The sequence below is a fragment of the Notolepis coatsorum genome, assembly GCF_963971535.1.
Source record: "Notolepis coatsorum genome assembly, chromosome: 9".
NCBI lineage: Eukaryota > Metazoa > Chordata > Actinopteri > Aulopiformes > Paralepididae > Notolepis > Notolepis coatsorum.
In genome coordinates, this window is record NC_140173.1 from 124,743,698 (window position 1) to 124,767,153 (window position 23,456).

General features: G+C 44.2%; 1 protein-coding gene across 1 annotated transcript; it reads left to right on the forward strand.

Annotated features, from left to right (window-relative positions):
* Nucleotides 1–978: 978 nt before the first annotated feature.
* LOC311234151 (methylated-DNA--protein-cysteine methyltransferase-like) lies at nucleotides 979–22,790 on the forward strand (the record flags this gene model as incomplete). The annotated part of the gene is given in 5 exon segments (XM_084321267.1): nucleotides 979–1,086; nucleotides 1,088–1,119; nucleotides 11,098–11,258; nucleotides 18,896–19,035; nucleotides 22,095–22,790. Coding segments are annotated over 5 exon segments (570 nt in total). The 3' UTR covers nucleotides 22,224–22,790.
* Nucleotides 22,791–23,456: the final 666 nt, after the last annotated feature.

Genomic DNA, 23,456 nt, shown 5'->3' on the forward strand with positions numbered 1-23,456 from the left:
GAAACGCTGCCCCCGCCGCTGAGAGATCGCGCTGTGCAGGTGAAAAGATGCGACGGCTGCTTCCTCGAGTACCGGAGGGGACACGTGATGTAAGGCTTAGTCCACATTGCAGCCGGCTTGTGGGAGGCATGGCCTAACAGCGTTCGAGACAGGGGAGGGTAGAATTGGACGATACGAAATTGGGATGGGAGAAAAATAGAAAATAGGAGAAAAAAAGTAGATAAAAAAAAAAAAATCGGGGAGGTTCAAAATGAAGGTGATTGTATCGGCAGCTTGTTCACCGTGTTCAGGTCAAGGCTCTAGGAAGGAGCGGTTCTGTGGTAGAAACCTTTACAATCAATGTGACCTTTATTTATTATAACCCCCCCCCCCCCCCCCATCTCTCAAAAACTCACATATAACATAGTCAATCATCTCTCCTTCCCTCAAAGTAAAAATAAAAAAGGAACTGCTGTCTGGTTATTGCCAGTATCCATCTCAGTCGTCAGAAAAGCTGCACGTTTTTGCTGTTGTTAAGGCTGGAAACCAGAATCCCATCGGAGTCGCACCCCAAGGAACAAATTTAATGCTAGAAAAACATCCCGGCCATCAACCAAAAATGACGGATTGAAAATAATGTCGGGCTATCTAGGGAATCCCCCGCCAGACAAGGGAACAGACTGCATTGTTTTTCTCATTTATGTGATATATAGAACAGAAAGGGGGGAAAAATGGGCGATTTATTGGTTAGATAGGCGTATTTTTTTCCATACGTGAAAGAAATATTGGATAGTAATGCAGGGATCAAGTCAAATCATGACATTGTTAGGGGGCGCGAGCTGCTCAAATATGCAACTCATCACGCGTCGGTCGGCGCGAGGTTTCTCCATAGATCATTCAATGCAAATAAGTGTGTGGGAAATACTCCAAAGTTGCCACATGAATATGTCAATGAACGCGGGTGTAATTTGCACTCCCTTAGCAGGGCAACGCGCTGGGATGAGGAAGAACCAGGGGGAGAGCCCGTGCACTCAGAGGACCGTCTCACTGCGGAGCCCCCTGGGGACGATCCAAGTCGGCGGATGTGAGAACGGTGTGCACACCATCCCGGATCTTAATGGATGTCACACCTGCTGAAAGGTACCGTACAAACAGCCGCTGCCCACTGACGTGATAAACAAAAGGTGTGAAATTTACAGGCGGACAGAATCCACCTCCCGTGATGGAGTGCCCACCATTTCTCATCGGGAGCCGAGCGTTTTGTGGATCCCACAAGAAATATCCCGGGGAGGAGAGGGGGGGGGGGGGGGGGATTGGGCAAATATGAGCAGGCGGTAGAAATATGAGAGGCGGTAGAATACAGTTGGGCTTGAAATTAGATTTTCATGATGGCACGAGGTTGGGCTTCTTCCTGCAGTATATCTGAAATGTGAGAGAAGAAGGGTATAACTGTTTATTATCCACAAGGGAGTTGATTAGAGCCCAAGTCTACTGGGTCAGCAAAGGCCACTGTGAGCATGGGCCGTTCTTTATGTTTCATCCAAGTTGTGTACAGTAGTTTTGACTTGTCAGCCGGTACTTGTGTTTTTTACTTGCCCCCCCCCCCCCCCCCCCCCCCCCCCCCCAAATATATTATGCAATTTAATTTCAAGCCCCCCCCCCCCCCCCTTTCCCACAATCCCTTAAAATGGTTAGAACGTTGACGGGCTCGCGGAAGTGATTGGAACTGATTACAATCTGCATCAATGAACACTTATTCATTTTTTTTTTCATTTTTTTTTATACAAATTCTAATTTCCAGGTCCACACCCTACATCTCAGATTCGTTTTGATTAGATTGAAATTAAATATCCATGTATCACAGATTCACATTTGATAAACTTGATTGGTTAGGGAAATTAAACCGTTTTCAAATGCACCCAGATAGGAAGTCATCCTTTTGAAAATGTATGGCAAATTGTAATTTATGGAAAACCTATTAATGGCCTTGTATATTATACCCCAACATGTGTTTCCTTCCTGACAGTCTGCTATTTCCTCAAATTCATCAAGCAGTAAAAAACATTCCACTTGTTGTTAATGAGTTGAAGGGAGAAAATTAATAATATGGGATTTTGATTATGGAAGATGTCCTGTAACCATGCGCAAGCACCTTTCTCCCTCTCATTCTGAACACGGTTTAATTTGTGTGTTCAGGTTCAGTAGGAATATGCAAATTAATTTAATGATTCGCATCAGTAGATCATTTCTCAGTTTAATATCATTTGCGGTCGGTCATAAGTGTAGTTTCCGTCGCACCACCCTGCCTGTGTGTTTCTCAAACGTGTGCGAGCTAGAAATCATTTCACCAAAATGTTCGGATTTTCATCAAGTCCAGTTGGGTTTAATTTCGTAGTTCTCGCAGAGCAAAAGCTACACTGCGGCCGGCTCAGATATATAAAGTAACGCAGTGTAAACAGGCATTAAGGCGGGCAAGGCAAAGTGACAGAATACAGGCTTATCTTTGCAAGCGGCTTTACATGTAGATCTCACAAAAGCCAGCCTGTAGCAGTAATAGTTCAGGTCAGCCAATCCCATTGATTTATTTATGACATACTAAACAAGGCTCTTTCCAGCTTTGGATGTGCTGTGATATGGGCTTAGGAAGTCAGTTTGATAGATGATCTGCGAGAGTATATTTTGGGTAAAGGAAATGGACAACATCCATGCATATTACGACTGGAACCCCAGACATCCACAGACCGGTCAAAAGCTTTCTAGGCTTACGCTGGCGGAAGCTGCGTCTGTCTTGCTTTCGCTGTTTTGAAAGTCGCCTGTCGGGTCGGTGCCGAACAGCTGGTGGCGGCAACAAAGCGTGCGCGACATTGATAGATAGTTATTGATAAAGGCCATTATAGCTACGTAAACGCACTTGAAGCATTGCTTACACACCATGACCGTCAGCTCTTTCTAATAGAAATGTCTCAAGCCCCTTTTGCTTCCTAACTGATCTCAGGAACATTTCCTGAAATCAACCTCCTCCGCCAGTCTAACGACAGCCCTGAAGGCACCATCAGATGAACAAATTCATTACATCTCAACAACCCCTGTTGGGGCCCTACACACACACACCACCCTCCCTGTTAACCAGCACCCCCCCACCCCCCATTCCCCCCCCCCCCCTCTCAGTTTAGCATGGCCATGGCGTTCACTGAAAAATGATACGCATTTTGTTTACAGGAGATTACTATTATCTGAAATATGATGCTTCTCGCCTCTTTCACACAGAGTACAGACACATAATACGGAGGGGAAACATAGAGCACCTTTTTTTATAGGGTGAAAAATGAAAAAAAAAGGCTGGACTCCTGCCCCAAGACATTTTGTGAGCATATTATTTTACAATGCTTTGATCAATTTGTCTGTCAAGCTAGCTGAGATGTGGGGGAGCTGGAGAAAAGCAATTTAGCTTGTGAGGTCCTCAATAGAAATGTACTACAGGAGCCCGTGTGTGACATGTTGCATTAGAACCTGAGTAGCCTTTATTGCTTGATAATGTCGCGAGGCAATGTTCATATCAATCACCCTTTAACAGCCGTATGATGTGTTTTTATGAAGAAGGGATGGGGACGGGGACGGGGGGGTGTATGAAGCATTTCTCTCAAAATAATTGATATAATTTGGAGGTAAGGGATTTCTCCTATTAAAGGCAACGTAGAAGCATTGCAGCGAGAAGACAAACATAAGATGTGCTAGAAGCTAAAACTGTTAAGAATAAGCTCTTTGCCTACGCTTCTATAGGAAAAAAATCTAATTAATATTACACGGATAAACAATAAACATCCTGTCTCATTTGCATATAGATATAAACAATATATTTGTGCATCTGAATTCCCAGCACACATGGGTCATGTGATCTGCCGAAAATCCTAAGTGGCTCAAACCAAAAAATTATCATTATATTTCCGAGACCATAAATCCCGCCTTTTTCTTCTCTGACACAAAGCCTTATAAATCTATGTCTGATTTTTCCACATTGCACATTGTTTTTAGTTAATGATTTTCATGTGTTTGCTGTTCCTGTGATAGCGGGGAAATGTACCATATGCTCCAGCAAAAGACAAATGATTAGCAAATGAAATTCTGGACAGCTGTCTGACTGAAAGCGTTTGGTTGATAGCATTCTGCTACCATAATTAGCTTAAGCTTTGGGTTAATTAACTTTCTACCTGGATATGCATAATAATAGCATTCTGCAGAAAGCCAGGGAGCCTCCAGTATATCAGCAGCGAAGGCTTGGCTTTTTATTTAGTATTTCGGCGGCATATTTCAATTTCAAGAAGCGATTTAGCGTCGGGAGCATCGTGAAATATTGTAGATTTTTACTCTCCAAGCCAGATAAATTCTGAAACAATAGAGGTGCATTATGTGGCAGAAATGCCATTTCTGAATGTAATTAAAAGTGGATGAAAGCAATCACCAATTTTTAAACGCTTTTGTCTAGAATCAGGCCTACTGGTAAAAAAAGAAGGAGAAAAAAAAAGGGGGGGGGGACACGAGGCAGGAGAAGCCCCAAGTCCCTTCATAAGAGGCTGTTGAGATGGAAGTGAAGTACAACAGTAATTAGTCTTTTGTATGAATTTGCTGGCCATGGTTATGATTAGCAAGGCATGTGAGAGGAGACTGCTCGCCGGTCTTAAGAGGAGGGTGTTTAAAGACTATTTATCTCCAGTTATCCTCACAGCTTTCCATATCACTGACAACACTGGATGGGGGTCTGAAAACAGCCTAATTGTTCCGAGGTTGAGTGTTTTTGCGTCGATACCCGTCACCCCCCCCCCCCCCCCCCCCCCCCCCCCCCCCCATCACATTGGCATTCATAAGCAGCCAGACATGTTTCTATCTTATCCACTGGCCTCTAATACCCAAGCTGTCACAACAGCTCTTTTACCCAGCACCTCCAACACTGGTGTGAAATATCTGAGGTGATGCATTTATTGTTTTCTCACACTCGCGTAGTGTTGTGAATCAATGTCCCGCTTCACGCTGAATAGCTGTATAAATGTGTTTCCTGTTTGGAGGTCTGTTCTGCGTGATGTGCTCACGTACTCGTGCGCACACACACACACACACTCACAGACACACAGACACACCGGGAACCACATCAACAACTTTCAGGCCTCTCTCTCGCTCCCTCTCTTTCTCTCTCCCTCTCTCTCCCTCTCCCCCCCCCCCTCTCTCTCTCACTCTCTCTCTCTCACTCACTCACTCACTCACTCACTCACTCACTCACTCACTCACTCACTCACTCACTCACTCACTCACTCACTCACGCACGCACGCACGCATGCACACACGCACGCACGCACGCACACACACACACACACACACACACACACACACACACACACACACAACCATGGGTGGGAGTGAGGGTCATGCAGTGGAATACAGAACAGGTTTTTGATTTGATATGTTATTTTGACATCCCCCTAACACAGCCCCGTCCATAACTAAAGTGCAACATCATTCGAATGCAGATCTCCTCACGTATCGTTTGGATACAGTCATCATCATTACAGAATGTGGAGCCTTTTATTTTTTTATTTTATTTTTTGGACTGGGTCCCTTCAGAAATGATATGCATTATTCATTATGCAATCATATACAGATGATTTTGTTCTATTTTTTTCTCTCTATCTCTCTCTCTCTCTCTCTCTCTCTCTCTCTCTCTCTCTCTCTCGGCCTCAGGATTGTGTTTTGCATGTTGTGAAGAGCAGTACTCAGCTGCGTGCTCATTAAGGTGCCGGTCCCTCTGGCCCCTTGGACCCATCTGTGGTCTATGTTTATGCCTCGGTCTCCCAGGACGGCCCCAATCAGGCTGCATGTGCCATTTCCTGTGTAAACCAACACCTGTGTAACACACTACCTGTAAACCGTCCATCCCCTGCCCCCTCCCCCCACCACACGCATACAAGACGACACTCGACTCACTCCTCGCGTGAACCTTTCTTCCACGGCAGACGGGTCCTCTCCGGGGGCGATGGGTGTGGACTGGAGTGAGAGGAGAGATGCAGCTAGAAGTGGGGCCTCCTGCGTATATTTCTGCTCGTCGAACCCAAAGGAGCATTTTTTCTTTATAATTATTATTATTATTATTATTATTATTAACGCAAGGTTGTGCTAGTTTGTTTTTGGACCTTGATTGGATTCTATATCTGCCGCGTGCAGCAGGGTACAGTGTGTAACATACCGAGGCAATATGCGGAGAGATGATTCCGCTCTGACATCTCCGAGAGAGAGAGAGAGAGTATGAGTCAATTATGCCCAAGTGTTGTTCTTGCTTATCTTCCTGCGGCACCAAACAAGGATTTAGTCAAGGATTTAGGGGTGAGGGGGTGGCGGTGGGGATCATGGTAAGCGGTTCACAACAAAACAGTCAAAACTCCTGGGAGCGGGCACTGATTTAAAAATAAATTACAGAAGACGAAGCGCTAACACTCAAGGGCCCTCGACAGTGCTGGCGTACACAGGTGAAGATTAGCCTCCTCGCTAATCAGAGGAACAAGGCAGTAATTTGCTCCGAACACAGACAGTAATTAGGACTTGGTGACACTGGATTCCCATAGTGCCTTTGTGCTTGACATGGTCAAATTTTGACAGAGGCTATCCATGCAGGGTCACTGTCCCCCCCACTCCCCCCGCCCCGGTCTCTCGGCCCTCTTCAGTCGAGGCTTCTAAAAGGTCCCTGCAGTTACAGGGCATCCCTAATGTACTTTATGTCTCCCTCACTGGCTTCTTACTATTCGGGTAATTGGAATCTCTTCCTGTGGCACTGGAGAATAAGGGGCTAAAAACGCTATTTGAAACTGCTCAGTAGTCTGTTGTAGATAAACATTGCTGTGTCGGGTGTGTGGATACACCACATCATGGAGCGAGAGTTAAGGCTCTAGTAATACATGCCTTCACCGACTCCTATGGCTGGCCAGTAGGGAGAAGGCTAGCCAGCCTAATTGTTGTGTGCTTTGCTGCCTACTCCGCAGTATTTTACTTCCACCTCTATGTATTGGATGGAGTGTTGTAGCCTCTTTGGTGGACATTTGCTAATAAGAGTTGTTGGATACAAAGAGTGGTTTCCTGCTGTGTTCACTCTGAAACACTGGAGATATCCAGAGAGTGGTTAATCTGTGGCCCCGGCTGTGTTCACTCTGAAACACTGGAGATATCCAGAGAGTGGTTAATCTGTGGCCCCGGCTGTCTTCACTCTGAAACACTGGAGATATCCAGAGAGTGGTTAATCTGTGGCCCCGGCTGTCTTCACTCTGAAACACTGGAGATATCCAGAGAGTGGTTAATCTGTGGCCCCGGCTGTCTTCACTCTGAAACACTGGAGATATCCAGAGAGTGGTTAATCTGCGGCCCCGGCTGTGTTCACTCTGAAACACTGGAGATATCCAGAGAGTGGTTAATCTGTGGCCCCGGCTGTGTTCACTCTGAAACACTGGAGATATCCAGAGAGTGGTTAATCTGTGGCCCCGGCTGTCTTCACTCTGAAACACTGTAATCTGTGGCCCCAGCCATGTTCACTCTGAAACAAAACTGGTACTGAAGGGAAAAGAAAGTATTCTTTGCGACTCGCCACTCCAAAAGCCCTCTACTTTAGCGGTGCCGTGGCTAGATAGGCATCTGAATGATCTTCAAATGGTTGAGCGAGCCGTATTGAGCGAGTGGCTTACAATTGTATCACAGCCCTCGGCTCAAAGACCATCAGGATCTTGACATTCATAGAGACATGCTGTATCCTCACCCCCCCTCTTCTTAGACAGTCATTTTAGGCTTTTTTCATGCTCCCCTGAGTCTTTGACGTGTCTCTGAGTTAAGTATCCACGGCTATAAGGCTGAGGAAAATATCGGACCGGTCTTGGCCTTTTCTATTTCTTCCTCTGACCCGCCATGTTGCCCATGATCAGTGAAGGAGAACTCTGACAGCCGGTGTCAAAAGTGACAGCCGATCGAGTCGGGATGAACGCCATCACGCTTCAAAGGACGTAGGCATGAGTTGTGAGTCTCCCCACCCCTTTTTGTGTGTGTGTGTGTGTGTGTGTGTGTGTGTGTGTGTGTGTGTGTGTGTGCGCGCTCGCTAAATCATTACGCCCCCTGCTAGATTGCTAACATTCCTTTCAATTAGATCTTGTGGTTAACCTGTTCCGTCATCTCGCCCCTTACTTGATAGTATGAAGTCACACTGAAGAAATGTAGAAAACAGCTTCAGAGGCTGCTCAGAGAATATGCCAAAACCAATTGGTTCAACAACTAAAAAAGGAAAGTCAGCATTTATATTATTTCTTTCTTTGTGGGCCAATATAGTAATGCCCACTCCTTTTTTGTCTCTTTTGATTGCGTCTTCCAGAATGAATGAAATAAGCCCCTAACAGTTATATAAATGCTCAATTCATTCTTTATATTAGAGTAAGAAAATAGGAGGAAGAACTCCAAATGACTCTCACTTTACAGAGCAATGATTTATGGTAATTGGAAATTGATTGTGACAGGAGCGCAGTATTAGAAATTCTCTCAAATCACAATCTGCTATCAAGGGAAATATTCTTTTTACTGCAGCAAATCCTGGCTAGTTTAGAATTGGTTTTTTATATGTTCTCACCTATGAAAAGAGAAATGCCTGCAGGATATTGAAAATACTATTATACTAGCCAGCCAAAGGGTAGGCTAATATTCAAACAATCATCTTCTACATCATCCAAATTTGAATGGTTTGGTGAAACTTTAATGCCGTTATTAAACTACTGTTTATAATTGTTGGCTTTTCATATGTGGGGGAGGGGAATCACATAGCATGGTAATTATCTGAAGACAATATGAAGATGGCCTCTCCTCCGAGAGTTTCATTGTAATTGGAATGACATTGATTAGACATATCTAATCTCTCATTTCAAGGGCACCATTTCTAATCTACTAATCTGGTCTCCATCCAGATCATATTCAATGTGGTTCGATTTGTGCTTCATCGTGGTGACATCAGAATTTATAAAATAATTTACCAACACAGGCGCTGCATCTCCGATATCCAAATGCTCTTTGAAACCCCCCCCCCACCCCACCCCGGTCGCTGCCGAGCCGTGAACAGACAGTCAGCTAAACGGATGTTGTACCTTTTTTATTTATTAAATTCTCTGTGTTACACTGTTGTTCGCCGGCCATAACATGTACTGCATTGCATTAACTTTTACCCGGTGTCAGCGCTGGATCGCTCAAACGCCTTTCTAAAGTGGGGCCGCGCATCCGTTAACGGGAGGGGTTTGCGGCGGGGGACGTGAAATTAGCCCCGGTGACAAGTCTGAAGTGTGAGTTTGGAGGTCAAAGGTGGGCGAAGCCTTAAGCAAAGGTGCTCTACCCTTTGTCCGCTAGATTGTAAAAAGGCCTGCAGGTCCAACAGGAACGTTTCCACACACAATATCCCTGAGCTGTCAGTGTGCACCGTCTGGAACATCCTCTTGGAGAGGGGGAGGGTAGGAGGGGGGGGTAGAGAGGGAACAGTGGCCTGAAGATCTTTGCTGAGAGAAAGAGAGATGGGGGGGGGGGGTGGAGGATGGAAAGGGGGGTGGGAGGGAGGGAGGGTAGGAGCCAAAAGAGCTAGAGTGGGAGGATAGAGAAATAGAGAGGGGGAAATGAGGAGGGAGAGATGAGGAGGAGGGAAGGGGGGGAGAGAGAGAGAGAGAGAGAGAGAGAGAGAGAGAGGAGAGACAATGACAAGTAGGGCCTGGCTGGGCGCTCACCCATGCCGACAGAGATTGCCATGAGCCATGGCCATTGTCTGAGTGGGTCTCAGTGCAGAGCCCGCCGCTGGTGGGTTTCCCAGTTTTCACCACTCCACTATAAACTGCTTGTGTGGTTTATTTAGAAAAGAGAGTATTTACACCTTTTACTGTATTTACACCCACTGTTAAACGGCCCCCGCGAGACCTCCATCGCGGACCACAAACCAACGGGCGGAGCTGGCCGTCTGAAAACCCGAGCCGCTCAGTCATAACACTCCAGTAAACCTCCGTTTTCACATGTCCAATATAAAAATGTTGCTCAAACTGTGACCCGCAGATGTGTAAAAACACTTAGGGCCATGTTGACTGAATGTATTAGGACGAGGCGGGGAGAGGCGGCCCCGTGTGTTTAACAAAGTAAATGTGTATTATTAATACCATACAGGATAAACCAATTTAAAAAGAAAAGGGGGCACTTAAATGGCAATATTATTTATTTATAAGTCCTGTACATCAGTTAATGGAATTGGCGGCGTGCTTTAGATCCACCGCACAGCTTGAGGTCCACTTTGCCGTAATGTACATGCTAAGAGAGGACCTTCCCAGTTGGGTCTTTAAGTGTCAAACACGGGTCAGTCTGCTCGCCTTGACCTGGGGGGTGGACAACAGCACAGAGCCAGTCGGCTATTAAGTGATGCCAACTCGACCGTCGGCAAATTCCTCCAAGCGTCTACTCCTCCTAAGATGCACGTCCAAGTTTTAGTTTCCTCTCGCCGGCCCGACACTACTATGGCCAAAAATCTATTTATTCTAGTCATGAACTGTAAACTACACCCCGAGTACAGTTGATAATGGCCTTGTTTCGTGTTCTTTCTTGTCTTTGTTTCATTGTAACTTTCCCGTAAGTGCTGCCTGCAAGGCTTTCGAAAACAGTTTTTCCCAAACTTAAATTTTTTTTTTGGTTTGTCCAAACTAGCTTGAAGTAATGTGTTAACGCCTTTCCTTGTGACCTGACAACTCTTCTCTTCACATACTTCATCATGCTTTACTTCAAATAAATACACATCTACTGTAACCAATGTTAGGATTATGGTATATCTGCAGGTTCTTGAATCTATCCTTAACTGTTTCTTTTTTAAATCTGCCAACGCTCGGGTCACACGAGCAAACGCAAACGTATACCTCCCGATTCTGAAACGCGTCTTGATTAACACCTCCTTTTTTTTTTTTACTCTCCAAATTATGTCATCTTGCATCTGTATCACTCAGTGGCATGTTATTACACTCTTGTGACATATTATAGCGCCGTTCAAGCGAGAATTGTTCATTATGATTACTTCCCTTCCCCTCCGGTCCCTCGCAGGAGTGACGAGGCCCCCCTGAGCTGTGTGGTCAGCGTTCGCCCGGCAGGAACGAGCCCCGCGTTGCGGCGCTGCATGGAATGGCTCCAGGCCTACTTCAGCGAGCCGCGGACCGCTGGGAGTCTCCCGCTCCCTGCCTTTCACCACCCCGCCCTGCAAGGAGGTCTGTCATGGATAAATATTTGCAGAGCCATGACTGGGATCGGGCTTTCACTCTTAATTGTCAGTTACATCACTTACACTCGCTGGCTTACTGTGTTATAATGAAGTATTTTATGGCTGAGGGAGAGGGTGGGGGGGGGGGGGAGAGAGGGGACAAGAGAGAGAGGGAGAGAGAGCGAAAGAGAGAGAACAGAACACAGAGCTGTAACTTGGTTCAGTAATCTGTGGCAGCTCTTACCGCGCGTGTTAGTCTTGGCAAGCTTTCCCATGATTCTTGGCACATTCCTTGAAACTGATCGAATTCCACTCTTGACATTTTCAGACAGGAAGCTTCTTTTAATGAGAACATGTGAATGGTAGTAAAGTTTGAATGAGCTTATTGTTGGCTTGACCAGTCACCTACGGCAAGGAAAACCAGTAAGAGCCCCAAGAATGGACAATTAGTGTCCTTTCAACCAGTGGCCCTGACACCAGAGTATATGATTGAGGGCGTTGGGAGGAAATTTGAGGAATTAATTATTAGTTAACCTGGCATTTTTAGGGCCATGAAACAAGCAATTACATTCTGTACCTGCAACTTCTTTTCCAGTTTTTTTGTTTTGTTCGAATCTTTACTCTTTAACACTTTCAGTGCCGGCCATAACGTTGATTAATGTCCTTGAGTGCCATCATCCACTTCAATGTTAGCGTTAAAAACGCATAATCTATGTTTTAAATTATGGCTATGTGTCTAATCTCCCCGTCGCTTATCAATGACTTGTTTGCAGTCAACATTGTCGAAAACGGATTGTTTTTTAATCGGTTCATATCCTTTTTATAGCATTTCGAAAAGCTAGCGTTTTCTCGAAAATGTCCGGAAAATAGAAAGATTCCCTCATAAACGGCATTTATTGGAATATTCTCGAATACACTAGACACGTTGTCATTTGTCGGCCTATTTATGAATAGTTTTCAAATAAACGCTAGATTATCGATAGTATATGTGTACTTATGCACGCTATAGAAGCGAGCTGAGAAATCGATTACCTCATTTCCTCAACATCACACACACACACACACACACATACGGGACACGCTGTTATCTCAGTGAATACAGCTCTGATTATCCTAAAACTGGTAACCTTAGCTCAGATGTTCTCCAAAAAGATTATTCCAATTCCTGATCGCCATTCCAAATATCGATCGCGTTTATTGATTGATTATTGGCTGCTGTAAATATATATTCCAGGCTGCTTTCCAACTCGCAATCACTTCCATGTTCATCAGATCCCTCGCCAGCATAATGGCGCCAGTTGGCTCCCCCCACACAGATCCACCAGTCTAATCGAATGGCCTGCAGTTACACAGGGATAGACGATAGGGGGCAGTATTGTCCCATCTGAGCTCCTAGAGGGGCTGCTGTACCAACGGGAGACTCGGTTGATGAAATATGAATTCAGGGGGAGCTCCAGTAGCTCACCACGTACCGCAAGTGCTATTTCAGCGCCGTGGACAACCGCGCTCGCGCGGATCTGGGGCTGAGCGCGTTCGAATCCCGGACGGCAGCCGTGCCTTTCCCAGAGTGTCTTTCCCCCCATCTGAACCCTTTCAGCCTGCTTCTGTCGGTCGAACTTGACCAAGTATGAATGCGAAGAAAAAGCGATAAACGCTAAAAAGAACCAGCTGACTGGTCAAAGTTTAAAAAAAAAGAAATATGAATTCAGATCGCTAATAAAAAAATCAAACGACAATTCGCGTCGTTGGCACTCAACGGGGGGCATGAAAAGACGACATAACACGTCGCTGGCACTCAAAGTGTTAATTGCCAGACCCGAGATATCTCGGGTTAACTCGCCATGCGTTGGCTGCCTAACCCGAGATATCTCACATTTGGTCGTTTTTTCTTTTATTTGCTATTTTTATTCATAATTCATCCATTGACCGGTGTTGCCATATGAAATGATTTTGAGATCGCCAAATTGCAATACCGGCCGCATCCTGCACCCTTTGAAACATTATATCTAACTCTGTGTTACTCTCAAATGTCTCCGGGCGCTATATTTAGACGGAGCCGAGTAAGTAGCTTCTTCCGAGCACTTCAAAACGCATCTGGCACACTCGATCCATAAATTGTGCCAAATTATGTCCGGGACCAGATGGACACCAATACTGGAAATCGACAATCGAAATATTCTTTATGGTATACCACCGACCACAGGTAAGGACTATCTGACATCAATATCAGCCTGATCCAACAATGTTTTGATACCGATCCAGCTTTTTAGTGTTCAATACGAATGCCGTTACTGGCAATCAAAGCATCAGAAACGACGGGCCCTTTCATGCATTCATGATGAAACATAATACCTATTACTGTTACATTTGATTTGGAAATAGTAGGGTGTCCAGGCAAGAAACGCCAACGCTTATAGTAGAATTCACGTTGCGCCCTATTACTCGCTTCCCAGGAATTATCCCGGATCACTCTGAAATTATACTTATATTCACCACGGGATCACACGTGAACGTATGCATGAAAAAATTATCTCTTTTTTTGCATCTTGGATGGAAGAAAGTCAGTGTCAAATGACTATAGTATTGTCTCCATAGAATATATATAGCTCTACAATACTATATATGGGCCCGACCGTAGAGTGCCAAAAACGGCTTTTTACGTTTCTGGGTCGCTTTTCCTTTTTTTCGATATTTGTATTCATTATTTCTATATTTTAATAATCGATACAGGGCAGTTTTAAAACCAGAGACAGTGGACAGACTTGTCTTTCTTGCCTGCAACTTAAAGTAATGGCTTTGCTTGTCCAAATGACAATACTGACCAAATTGAGATTTATTTTTTTATTTCATTTATTTTGTTTGCTTTCTAATTTAAAATACAGTTTGAAACCGTCTGTACACAGTAGGCTATGTGTGCTAGCAGAGCTAGACTCCAGTCATGTGCGGTGGTTTGTCCACCAAAAAAGCACCAAAAGATCGAAAATAAACTAGCAGAGCCAGAACTGTTCAACTCCCCTGGAGCCACAGCCAGCAGAGAAGCCGGTTTACTTTAGCTTTTAAACCAGCTGCAGCCTGATAACTGGAGTGTGAGGGGATGTAACACTAAAGATGGCGGCAACGACAAAGAATTGCTGCAAAATAAACATACATCTGTTGTTTAAAAAAAATTAAAAAATCTTATAATAATTATCGATATCGAGAAATATGATAACATTATCATATCGTTATCGCGATATGATTTTTTGCCATATCGCCCAGCCCTAATCCAAGCATGTCTTCACCTCGATCCGAATGTGTGTGTAACGTTAGTCCACAAAGTATCAAAGCATAAAAAAACACCCCCCCCCCCCCCCTCCCCCTTTCATGCATTCATGATGAAACATAATACCTATGATATAGATTTGATTTGAGAATAATAGCGGGTCCAGGCAAGAAACGGCAATGGTTATAGTATAATACACTCATAAGGCTATTCCTCAGCATTTCAGGAATTACCCCAGACCGATCTAAAAACATACTTATATTCACCACGGTATAACACGCGAATGTATGCATGGAAAAATGATATTTTTTTTGCATCTTGACCGGAAGAAAGTCACTGTCAAATGACCATAGTATTGTATCCATAGCTATAATATAGAATATAGTTATAGCTCTACAAACAAGGTGACGGACTCCTATTTTTTAAAGCGTGGCAGTGAATAGATGGGGCCCGAAAAAGGCGTGGCACCTAATGTGTTGATGCATTTTAACTTTTAAATTTTTTCAGAGGGATTCATTTAGAGGGGTTGACGGAAAGCACACCTACACAGAAATGAGTATAATATATGCATTTAACAATTGTGCCTCTCTTCCCCTGCAATCAGGTGTTAGTTGCTCTCTAATTTCATGCAGATCCGCAGTGGTTGTGATGGCATTTTCAATGAGCAGGTAGTCCGCCGAGACCCCTGTATACAGCTACGAGTCCCACGCTCCCCGCGAAGGCAATGCAGAAATACATCAGGACCAATTACGATATCAACTTTCAGTGTGATTCCCTCCGCCACCAAGTGCTTGTGTACGCGCCCCGGGCTCTTTCAAATCGCATCTCATCTGAAGTCTTTGGGGTTTTAATTAAATTTCAGGATAGATGGAATTCTTCATCGGTACCTGATCTGAATAGGTGATTGTGCCGCACTTTTCCACCCACCCCCCCTTCTCCCTCGCCTGTTGTTTTGGGGGCTCAGTAAATACTAGGGCTTAGGGTTGGCTGGCTCTCAGTAGTGGAAACCATAGGCCACGCCGGTGTAAGAAAATGTTAAACGTGAGCATCAGGAGTATTTGTCTGGTGAGGGAAGAAAAGAAAAGATTCCCTTTTGTTTTGTTGTTGATTCACAAATTGGTAAAGGATTATGTTTTGCACTTCACTGCCATATTCATCCCCAGTCACTCCAGTCGTACAGCCAGTGCCTGCGTAACACTGGGATGATGGAAGAAAAAAAGAAATACCGGTTTAATCAGGTCATTACAACCTATGACAACCGACTTGTGTTTATCTTGTGGGAGGAGCCCAGACGTGCGCGAGGCGTAATATTGAGTTGTGACCTTCACTTGAAGTGTTGCCATGTTTATTTACACGTTTCTGACAAAACAAGCCACTTTTCATATTAACTGTCACTATATGCCGGAGCGGCGAGGTGACATGAAAGGAGATGTGAGATGCGCTGTTCTATACCCACAACTGTCATGCGAGCACATCACACGCGGCTTTGGTCGTCGGGAGGTAGAGGTGTGTGTGTGCGTGTGCGTGCACTTGTGTGCGTGTGCATGCTCGCTCGTTCGCGTTCCTCAAAAAAAAAAAAACAGACACCATGGTGGTTCTTAAAACGATGCATATTCTTATCTCATTAATTATACATCCATATGTAACAGACGAGAGGATCTTAGTCTCGGTAAGCGGCACGGGGAATGTGCGTAGAGAGGGGGCCAGGCAGATGGGGGGGGGGGGGGGGGGGGTAGGGCGCAGGGCGCTCTTCAAAGCCCAAATGACTGAGTTCCTGCAGGAGCTGCACCTCCCTCTGTGCACAGCGCAGGGCGAGATGAGACGCTCCCCGGGACGCTGGCCCTGTGATGTGGAGAGGAATTAGGGAAATGAACGTTTCCAGAATATCGAATAATCAGAGAGTCATCAGCACCCCTGACAGCCTGAAAAAGTATGGATCCCTGAAGACTCGAGAGAGAGACACTTTGACTGTGGGAGTCAAAGTCTTCCCTCCCATTAGACACAAAGGATAATGAGGTGGAAGCCGCGTATTCCACTATTGCCTTTGTATTCTTGTGCGCAGTGGGGTGACCGACAGCGCAGCCGCGTGGGGTGACCGACAGTGGGAACCCGCGGCTCCGGATCTTACCGTGTCATTAGCGAGGCCAGTGGAATTTGATTTACTGGTGTTTTTTTTATTTGAAATTGGCCCTCCCGTACAAAATTATGAACAAATCAATTATTTCATATATCAATTTCATCATAATCATATGATCCATTCCAGCCCATCGATTTTAGTCGGAGCCAATCTGGGACCTCTCTGATGGCCCCATCACCTGGCCTCATGGCAGGTAATGGCCTGTGACATAATTATGGGATGTCTGTAAACCTGTAAGTGGTCCCCCTCAACTTTTATTTAAACAATTGACATCACTGCACCCCTATCTAAAGAGGGTCCTGACCCCAGACACACCATATTAAGCCCTTTATGAAGTATGGGGCTCAGGGACTGCTCTCCAAATCATGGCCGGTCACCTCAAGTGACCCGCATGAAATCCCAGCCGCTAACGCCGCTCAGGGCAGAGTTCTCTTAACCTTTGGACTTGTGGATAAAAACCCACAGACACTTGTTTTTCTCTAGGAACCGTTGCGGGTCTGACTCCTTGCAGAGAAACGTTAGGGTACTGTATATAGCTGTGGAGCTGCCGGTAGGTAATAACCACGCGTTGTCTTGTCAGTGTGACATTGACTTTGGTTGTTTGTCGATAAGGTTAGCATCAACAGGGATTTGTCATATCCATAGTCTGGGCATGTTGTCATTTACCCACCAGCGACACTGAAGATATCAATATGAGCCACGTGCCGTGTGGCCAAAGCCACGCTTTACAAGGGAGAATAATGCATAAAAGAAATTTCAGGGGGTATATCTCATCTCCTCATAACATTAAGTCTGTCTGCTTTAAGAACCCGTCATCCCGTTGACAGCGTGATTATTACCTGAAAAATTATTAAACAGTACCTACGGGCCTCGTTGAAGACACGGAACCCACATGGGTGCGCATCAATCAAATCTATCCCCTTTAGGTTTTACACTTATTCCCCCCAGTTTAGGCAAATTGCCTTGTTGGCGCGTTGGCTTTGTGTAGCGGAGAGTGACTAGAAGGTAGCGGGGGGAGCCTGGGGAGCCAAGGATGTTCACTCTGTAGAAGAGAGACGGCGGTGTGACATGTTTTCACACAATGCCAATTTAGAGGGATCTCACATAGATCACTTGTCATGTGCTCTCTTAGACCATATAAATGAGAGAGAATGTGAGATCACTAATTGAATTTTCATGACTGAGTACATGTATAGACTAGAAGAACCCCCTTCCTCTCTCTCTCTTGATAACGAGACTATTGTTCCTCTCGACTTGTTTCACTGTAGAAAAAAGTGTCGCCCGCTCGCTACACACGACTCCAGTGCGCTGAGCGTCTTGACAAGCGCAGGCCTCGAACACCTAGTCTTTCTCTCTATAATCGTAAGGTAATGCAAACATGCCTCTTCAGCCCACTACTGAGGCCTGGTAACGTGGTGAAAGATAATGCTCGTACCGCTAAGTGCTAATGAAATCAAAGCCGTTAATGTGGTCGGTTAAGCTGCGGATGATTTGGAGAATTCCACCATTTAAGAGAAGATGATATAATGAATCTACTCTGAATAGAAAGCAATTAAAAGGACAAATTGGTCTGATTAACCTCAAAGTCATCCCGCTGCCACAAATGGCGTGCAACATTCAAATTATTATTATTAAAAATCTGGAGCAGATTTGCAGTCTTTTTGGCCTCTCTTAATCCTTTTAAATGGAAGAGCCAACTTTTTTAATTTTAGCTGTGACCTTTCAAAGCATAACCTAGATTTTTATGCATTAGAAATAATTTTTCTCATATCAACCATTGCACTAGTGTTAAAGGACTATTTCTATAAGGTCAAATTGAGACATGTTATTATGCATTTAGTCGTTTAATGCGTATTCCAAAAAAAAAGAAGAGGGACAAATCAAACAACCTTGTGTCAAGTCACTGATAAAGAATTGGATTCTCACTCACAACAAAGGTATCTTTTAGGACTTCTTGAGACACAAGTGTCTATTTCACACACAAACATTTGGGGTGTGCCTGAAACTTTGCCTCCCAGTCTTGCTTTAGCACATTTCGAGAGAGTGATAGAAAGAAGGAGAGAGAGAGAGGGAGGGAGAGAGAGAGCACAGTCCGTTCACCACTTGACAGTTAGAGTCGGTGTCACCAGCTTCTCAATCAGCTGTCTCGGTGTGATTGATTAAACGACGAGGGGGTCAGCCTTCACTCTTCCCCTCCTCGGACTCCCCTCTCTCTGTCTCTCTGTCCTCCCGCTCTCTGGCACAGATGCGTTCACCAGCCGCGTGTTGTGGATTCTTCTGAGGCATGTGAAGCTCGGTGAGACGGTCTCGTACAAGCGCCTTGCTGAGATGGCGGGAAACCCCAAGGCGGTACGAGCAGTGGGAGGGGCCATGAGGAGGAACCCGGTGAGTTCCGCTGACATTGATTGACAAGCCTCTATCTTCCTTACATTATTTGTCAACTAGCAGCATAGTTTTCTTTTGTTTAGGTTTTGCTACTGTTTCTGACTTTACATACGTATAGCCCAGTTCTTTATGCAGACACATTTATATGAAGTTAAGTAAGTTATTCTTACGTTAACTGACATAATCGTTAAGTAAGTATTTCAAAACACAAGGTAAGGTAGTGGATAACTAGTAGATAACTAACAAACGTGAGTTGTAAAGTTGTAGATCGTAAAATGGGGAAATTTGTGTTTATGTTTGTATTACTTATAAACATTTGTGTTGGTCCTGGCTGTATTTCAATGGAATATGAAAGTAAATAATTAGATTAGATTAGATTCAAATGTATTGTCGTCATACAGCACAAGTACAGTACTAACCAGAGTCCAAATGTAAAGTGCAATATACAGGTGATTAAACTAGAGTATATATATAAATGAGTACTACTGAGTAATATTGCTAATCAGATTTATGTACAATGTTATAGTATTTATTATTTACAGTGATACAGGTATAAAGACCCTATGGTAAGTCTACTGGCCAGAGGTATAACTAGTAAGTGTAGGTAATATATATATATGTGTCTATATATACAGTATATATAGCATACTACGTACATACTATACCCATATATGCATATGTACACACACAAAAACACACATCTGATTTTGACTATTGACTGAGACTTCTGTGTAATGAAATAACAGTTCACTATACTGTGGTACATGTTATTTCATCTGATTAAATCTGAATAAAGAAAAGTGTGACAAATGATACAGTATAATTTCAGCCTGTCTCTTTTGCTCCTGCAGTTAAGTCGTAGTGTACAGTAGGTGTGTTCGCTCCAGATCTCTGGTTTCTTTGCAAGGAACCTGGCCTGTAGTATAATTTGGCCCGTGATTCCTTCTCTGTCTACAAAATGAAGGCTAGAGGGCAAGTGACGCGTCTCCGTTTGATCAGACCCTCTGATCAAAGCCCGTTTAGCTCGGCCCGTGCAGCGCTGTGGGCAGCGCCGGTGTGCCGGGTGGGGCAGGGGGCCCAGCATTATCACCACGGCAAGAGAAGCCAGGGAGAGTTCCTCCCTCCTATCCACACACACACACACACTATTACTTACTGTATGTTTACAGCCGTAGAACAAAGTGATATTATCACGTCAATATGTTAATATACACACCCTAATAAGCTTAACATGTTAGAATACAGTGTAAATGGACATTATCCACAGCACCAGAGAGAGAGAGAGAGAGAGAGAGAGAGAGAGAGAGAGAGAGAGAGAGAGAGAGAGAGAGAGAGAGAGAGAGACTTTAGCTCAGGCTGCAGATCTAGAGTCAGATTGTCAGTGTCAATTACTTGTCAGTAGTGCTGATACACTTGGGCTTCAGCTTGTGAAAAGCCCAGTGTGCTGATCGATCCTCGCCTCTCTCTCTCTCTCTCTCTCCGTGGCACTCCTTCTTCACCAGGATTTGAGTATTGATAAGCCCGGCGTAGCGCTCTGTCCCCCAAGTGAAGAAGCGAGATCCGGAGGCCTTGAGGGGTGCCTTGCTCTCCCTCCAAACCCGGGCAACGGTATTGATCTGAATACTGGAGCAGTATTTCTCTGTCTGCAAGGTTAATCTGGGAGCTCGGAAAGTTTTATTGCTGTTGATGTGGGACCGCGTTTAATGATGGATTTGAACTGAAACACATTGGATGTGTAACTGTTGTAAAAGGGCTAGAGAGGTGCAGCCATCAAGTCGAGATCACAATCAATCTCTAGACCCCCGCTTAGAAATTAAATTTCAACAACATAGTTACAGTGGTATAATAGTTCTTCACGTTGCAACGTGACGTTCTTCAACGTCGTCGCTAACGGGCACCGCGAGTGTCGCCCTGTGTGCTCAAAGAGCCAAGGTTTTTTAAGACGCTTTTTCCGAGAAGAAATAACTGCTCTAATGTACTCAAACCTACCGCCACTGCTCTTGTCCTGAATTCACAATGAACGGCGTGTTTCAGGCTTGCTTGTTTAATCTCTCTCCAGCCATTTAGTTTACACAGAAGTCAGGGCCCCCATGGCAGGCGTTTGCAGGGAGAGTAAACGCTCCACCAACTTCCTCTTTTTAATGATCACAGGGTTATCAGATCTTAATGTTGACACCCTCTCAATTGAATATTCATCCTGCTGGTATTTTTGCCCATTAATTTTTTATTGCTGCTTTGCTTTATACTATAAAGAGTAAAACATTTGAAAAAACACATTTATACCCAAAGACTGAGCCATCACCCTCGATGTGGATCTGTGCAGGATCAAACCAGGTATTTTTGATCTGGCATTTATTTTTATTCTTTCAAAAAAAAAAAAAATCAAACGGTACAATACATGATCGGAAAACATGCAGAAAATGTGCAGATTCACGTTTTCATACGCTGTTAGTCTTTTATGTAAATCAGGGATTCATCCATAGTAGCCTAGTCATATCATAGTAACGGAGGCTTACACAAAAGCGGTTGCTTTCATAATGACAACATGTCAACTTGAGAATACAGGCTTTTTAAAAGGCTTTTTTTCTCCTCAGTTATCTACTAAGGTTTTATAGTTGATGGTATATGTGTATTCATATGTGTATTGTATATAGATTCTCCTTGAAGGAGAGAAAAAAAGGCATTTTGCAGCCTTCCTACGCCATCATAACTCAAACTACAGATCCATTCTACTACTCTGTACAAACTACACAGAAAATAAGCACGACTGTGTGACGCTCACATTTTGCTGGGCAATTCCCTCAGTTCCTGTACTCAGAGCTCACCCTGTATTTCTGCAGTAGCTACCCTCTTGTTTATGTTTCGATTAAGCACAGACCCTTTATTAACCCGTTGCAACCGGGAAACACATTTGTGTGTGTGTATATATGCAGGCTATATATAATGCATTTTTAGCAGGCGTTTTAGGTCTAAATGGGTTGGAACCGAGAAAGAAAAGAGATGCGCTGTACGCGTGCACATTTTAACGACACAGTGGCGATCTTTCTCTCCCACCCCAGGTCCCTCTGCTCATCCCTTGCCACAGAGTCATCTCGAGCAGTGGACAGAGCGGTGCGTACATGGGCGGCAGAGGCGACCATCTGAAACAGTGGCTCCTCACCCACGAGAGCCAGACAGGGGAAGGCTAAAACACGACAGTCGGAGCACAACTGTCCTCCTTTCAGTGTACACACACACACACACACACACACACACACGCACACGCACACGCACACGCACACGCACACGCACACCAGGCCAGGTTTTTTATTGCCCAAAACAGGGTCATAAAGTTTAGCGCGCTTGGCTCACACCGTGGAACAACTGGAGCTTCTTGTAAATATTCAGTGCCTATATTATTAAAAAAAATATTTAAAACACATTCTAAGAATAGAGATGCTGCCTGGTTAATACGATGCAGAGTTGTTGTGGAATTAGAATATACAAAAATAACTTAAACCGAGAACAGTAGGAATTACAAACATATGCTCCCATGTGGGTCTCGGTTTACGTTTGCCAGATAGCGTTGGAATGGTTTTTCTAAAGAATTATTATTCCCTTAAAAAAAATATCTCTTGCATTGTTGTTGTTGTTGTTGTTGTTTTTTCCCCTCTTCCTAAGCAGAATTAAGTCTTTGTACCTCTCATTGGCTATTTAATTTCCTGCCAAGTGAGTGCTTTGTTCAACATCCAGTGATAAAGGCTCTGAATTTCTACTGCTACAAAGCTTTGTTTTGAGGCATTTGTTTTGTCTTCATTTAGATCTCATTGCTTTTTGCTTTTTGCTCTTTCCTCACAATCCACTATACACTATAAACGGGGGAGCGATAAAAAAAAATTGTTATGAAATAAACTTTGATATCAATGTATTTCCCTCTGCCTCGTCTCGCTCATTCCACATTCAAATTTTATTTCATAAAATTATTTTCCATGTGTAGTCGACTCTTTCCACTCTGCTCCAATCTCGGCATCATCAATGCTGCTGTGTTTCTCTCCAGCGGAGCACGGTGTCTCTGCTGGAGCCGCTTCCTCTCCATTTCCGAACGGTGTTTTCCATTAGAGGGCAGTACAGAACGGGGAAACAGAAATCAACATTTCAACCTTGAATTCTTCCCGGGAAAATTTCATCCATAACTTGGGGAGAGTACTGATATATTATTTCATGTTCATCATAACCCTGTTTGATCCCTTTGTGAGATGAATTATTTCTCACTCGGGAAGACCAGGCAAAAAAAGAAAAAAAAAGAGCAACCACATGTTTAAAACAATAAATAAGATAATAAAAATAAAAATATCTGTTCTTGGAAATGACTGTCCTGTAACACTTGAATGTCACTTCTAATTATTTTGCAGACTAACTTCTGGTGCATAATTCTTGGTAGT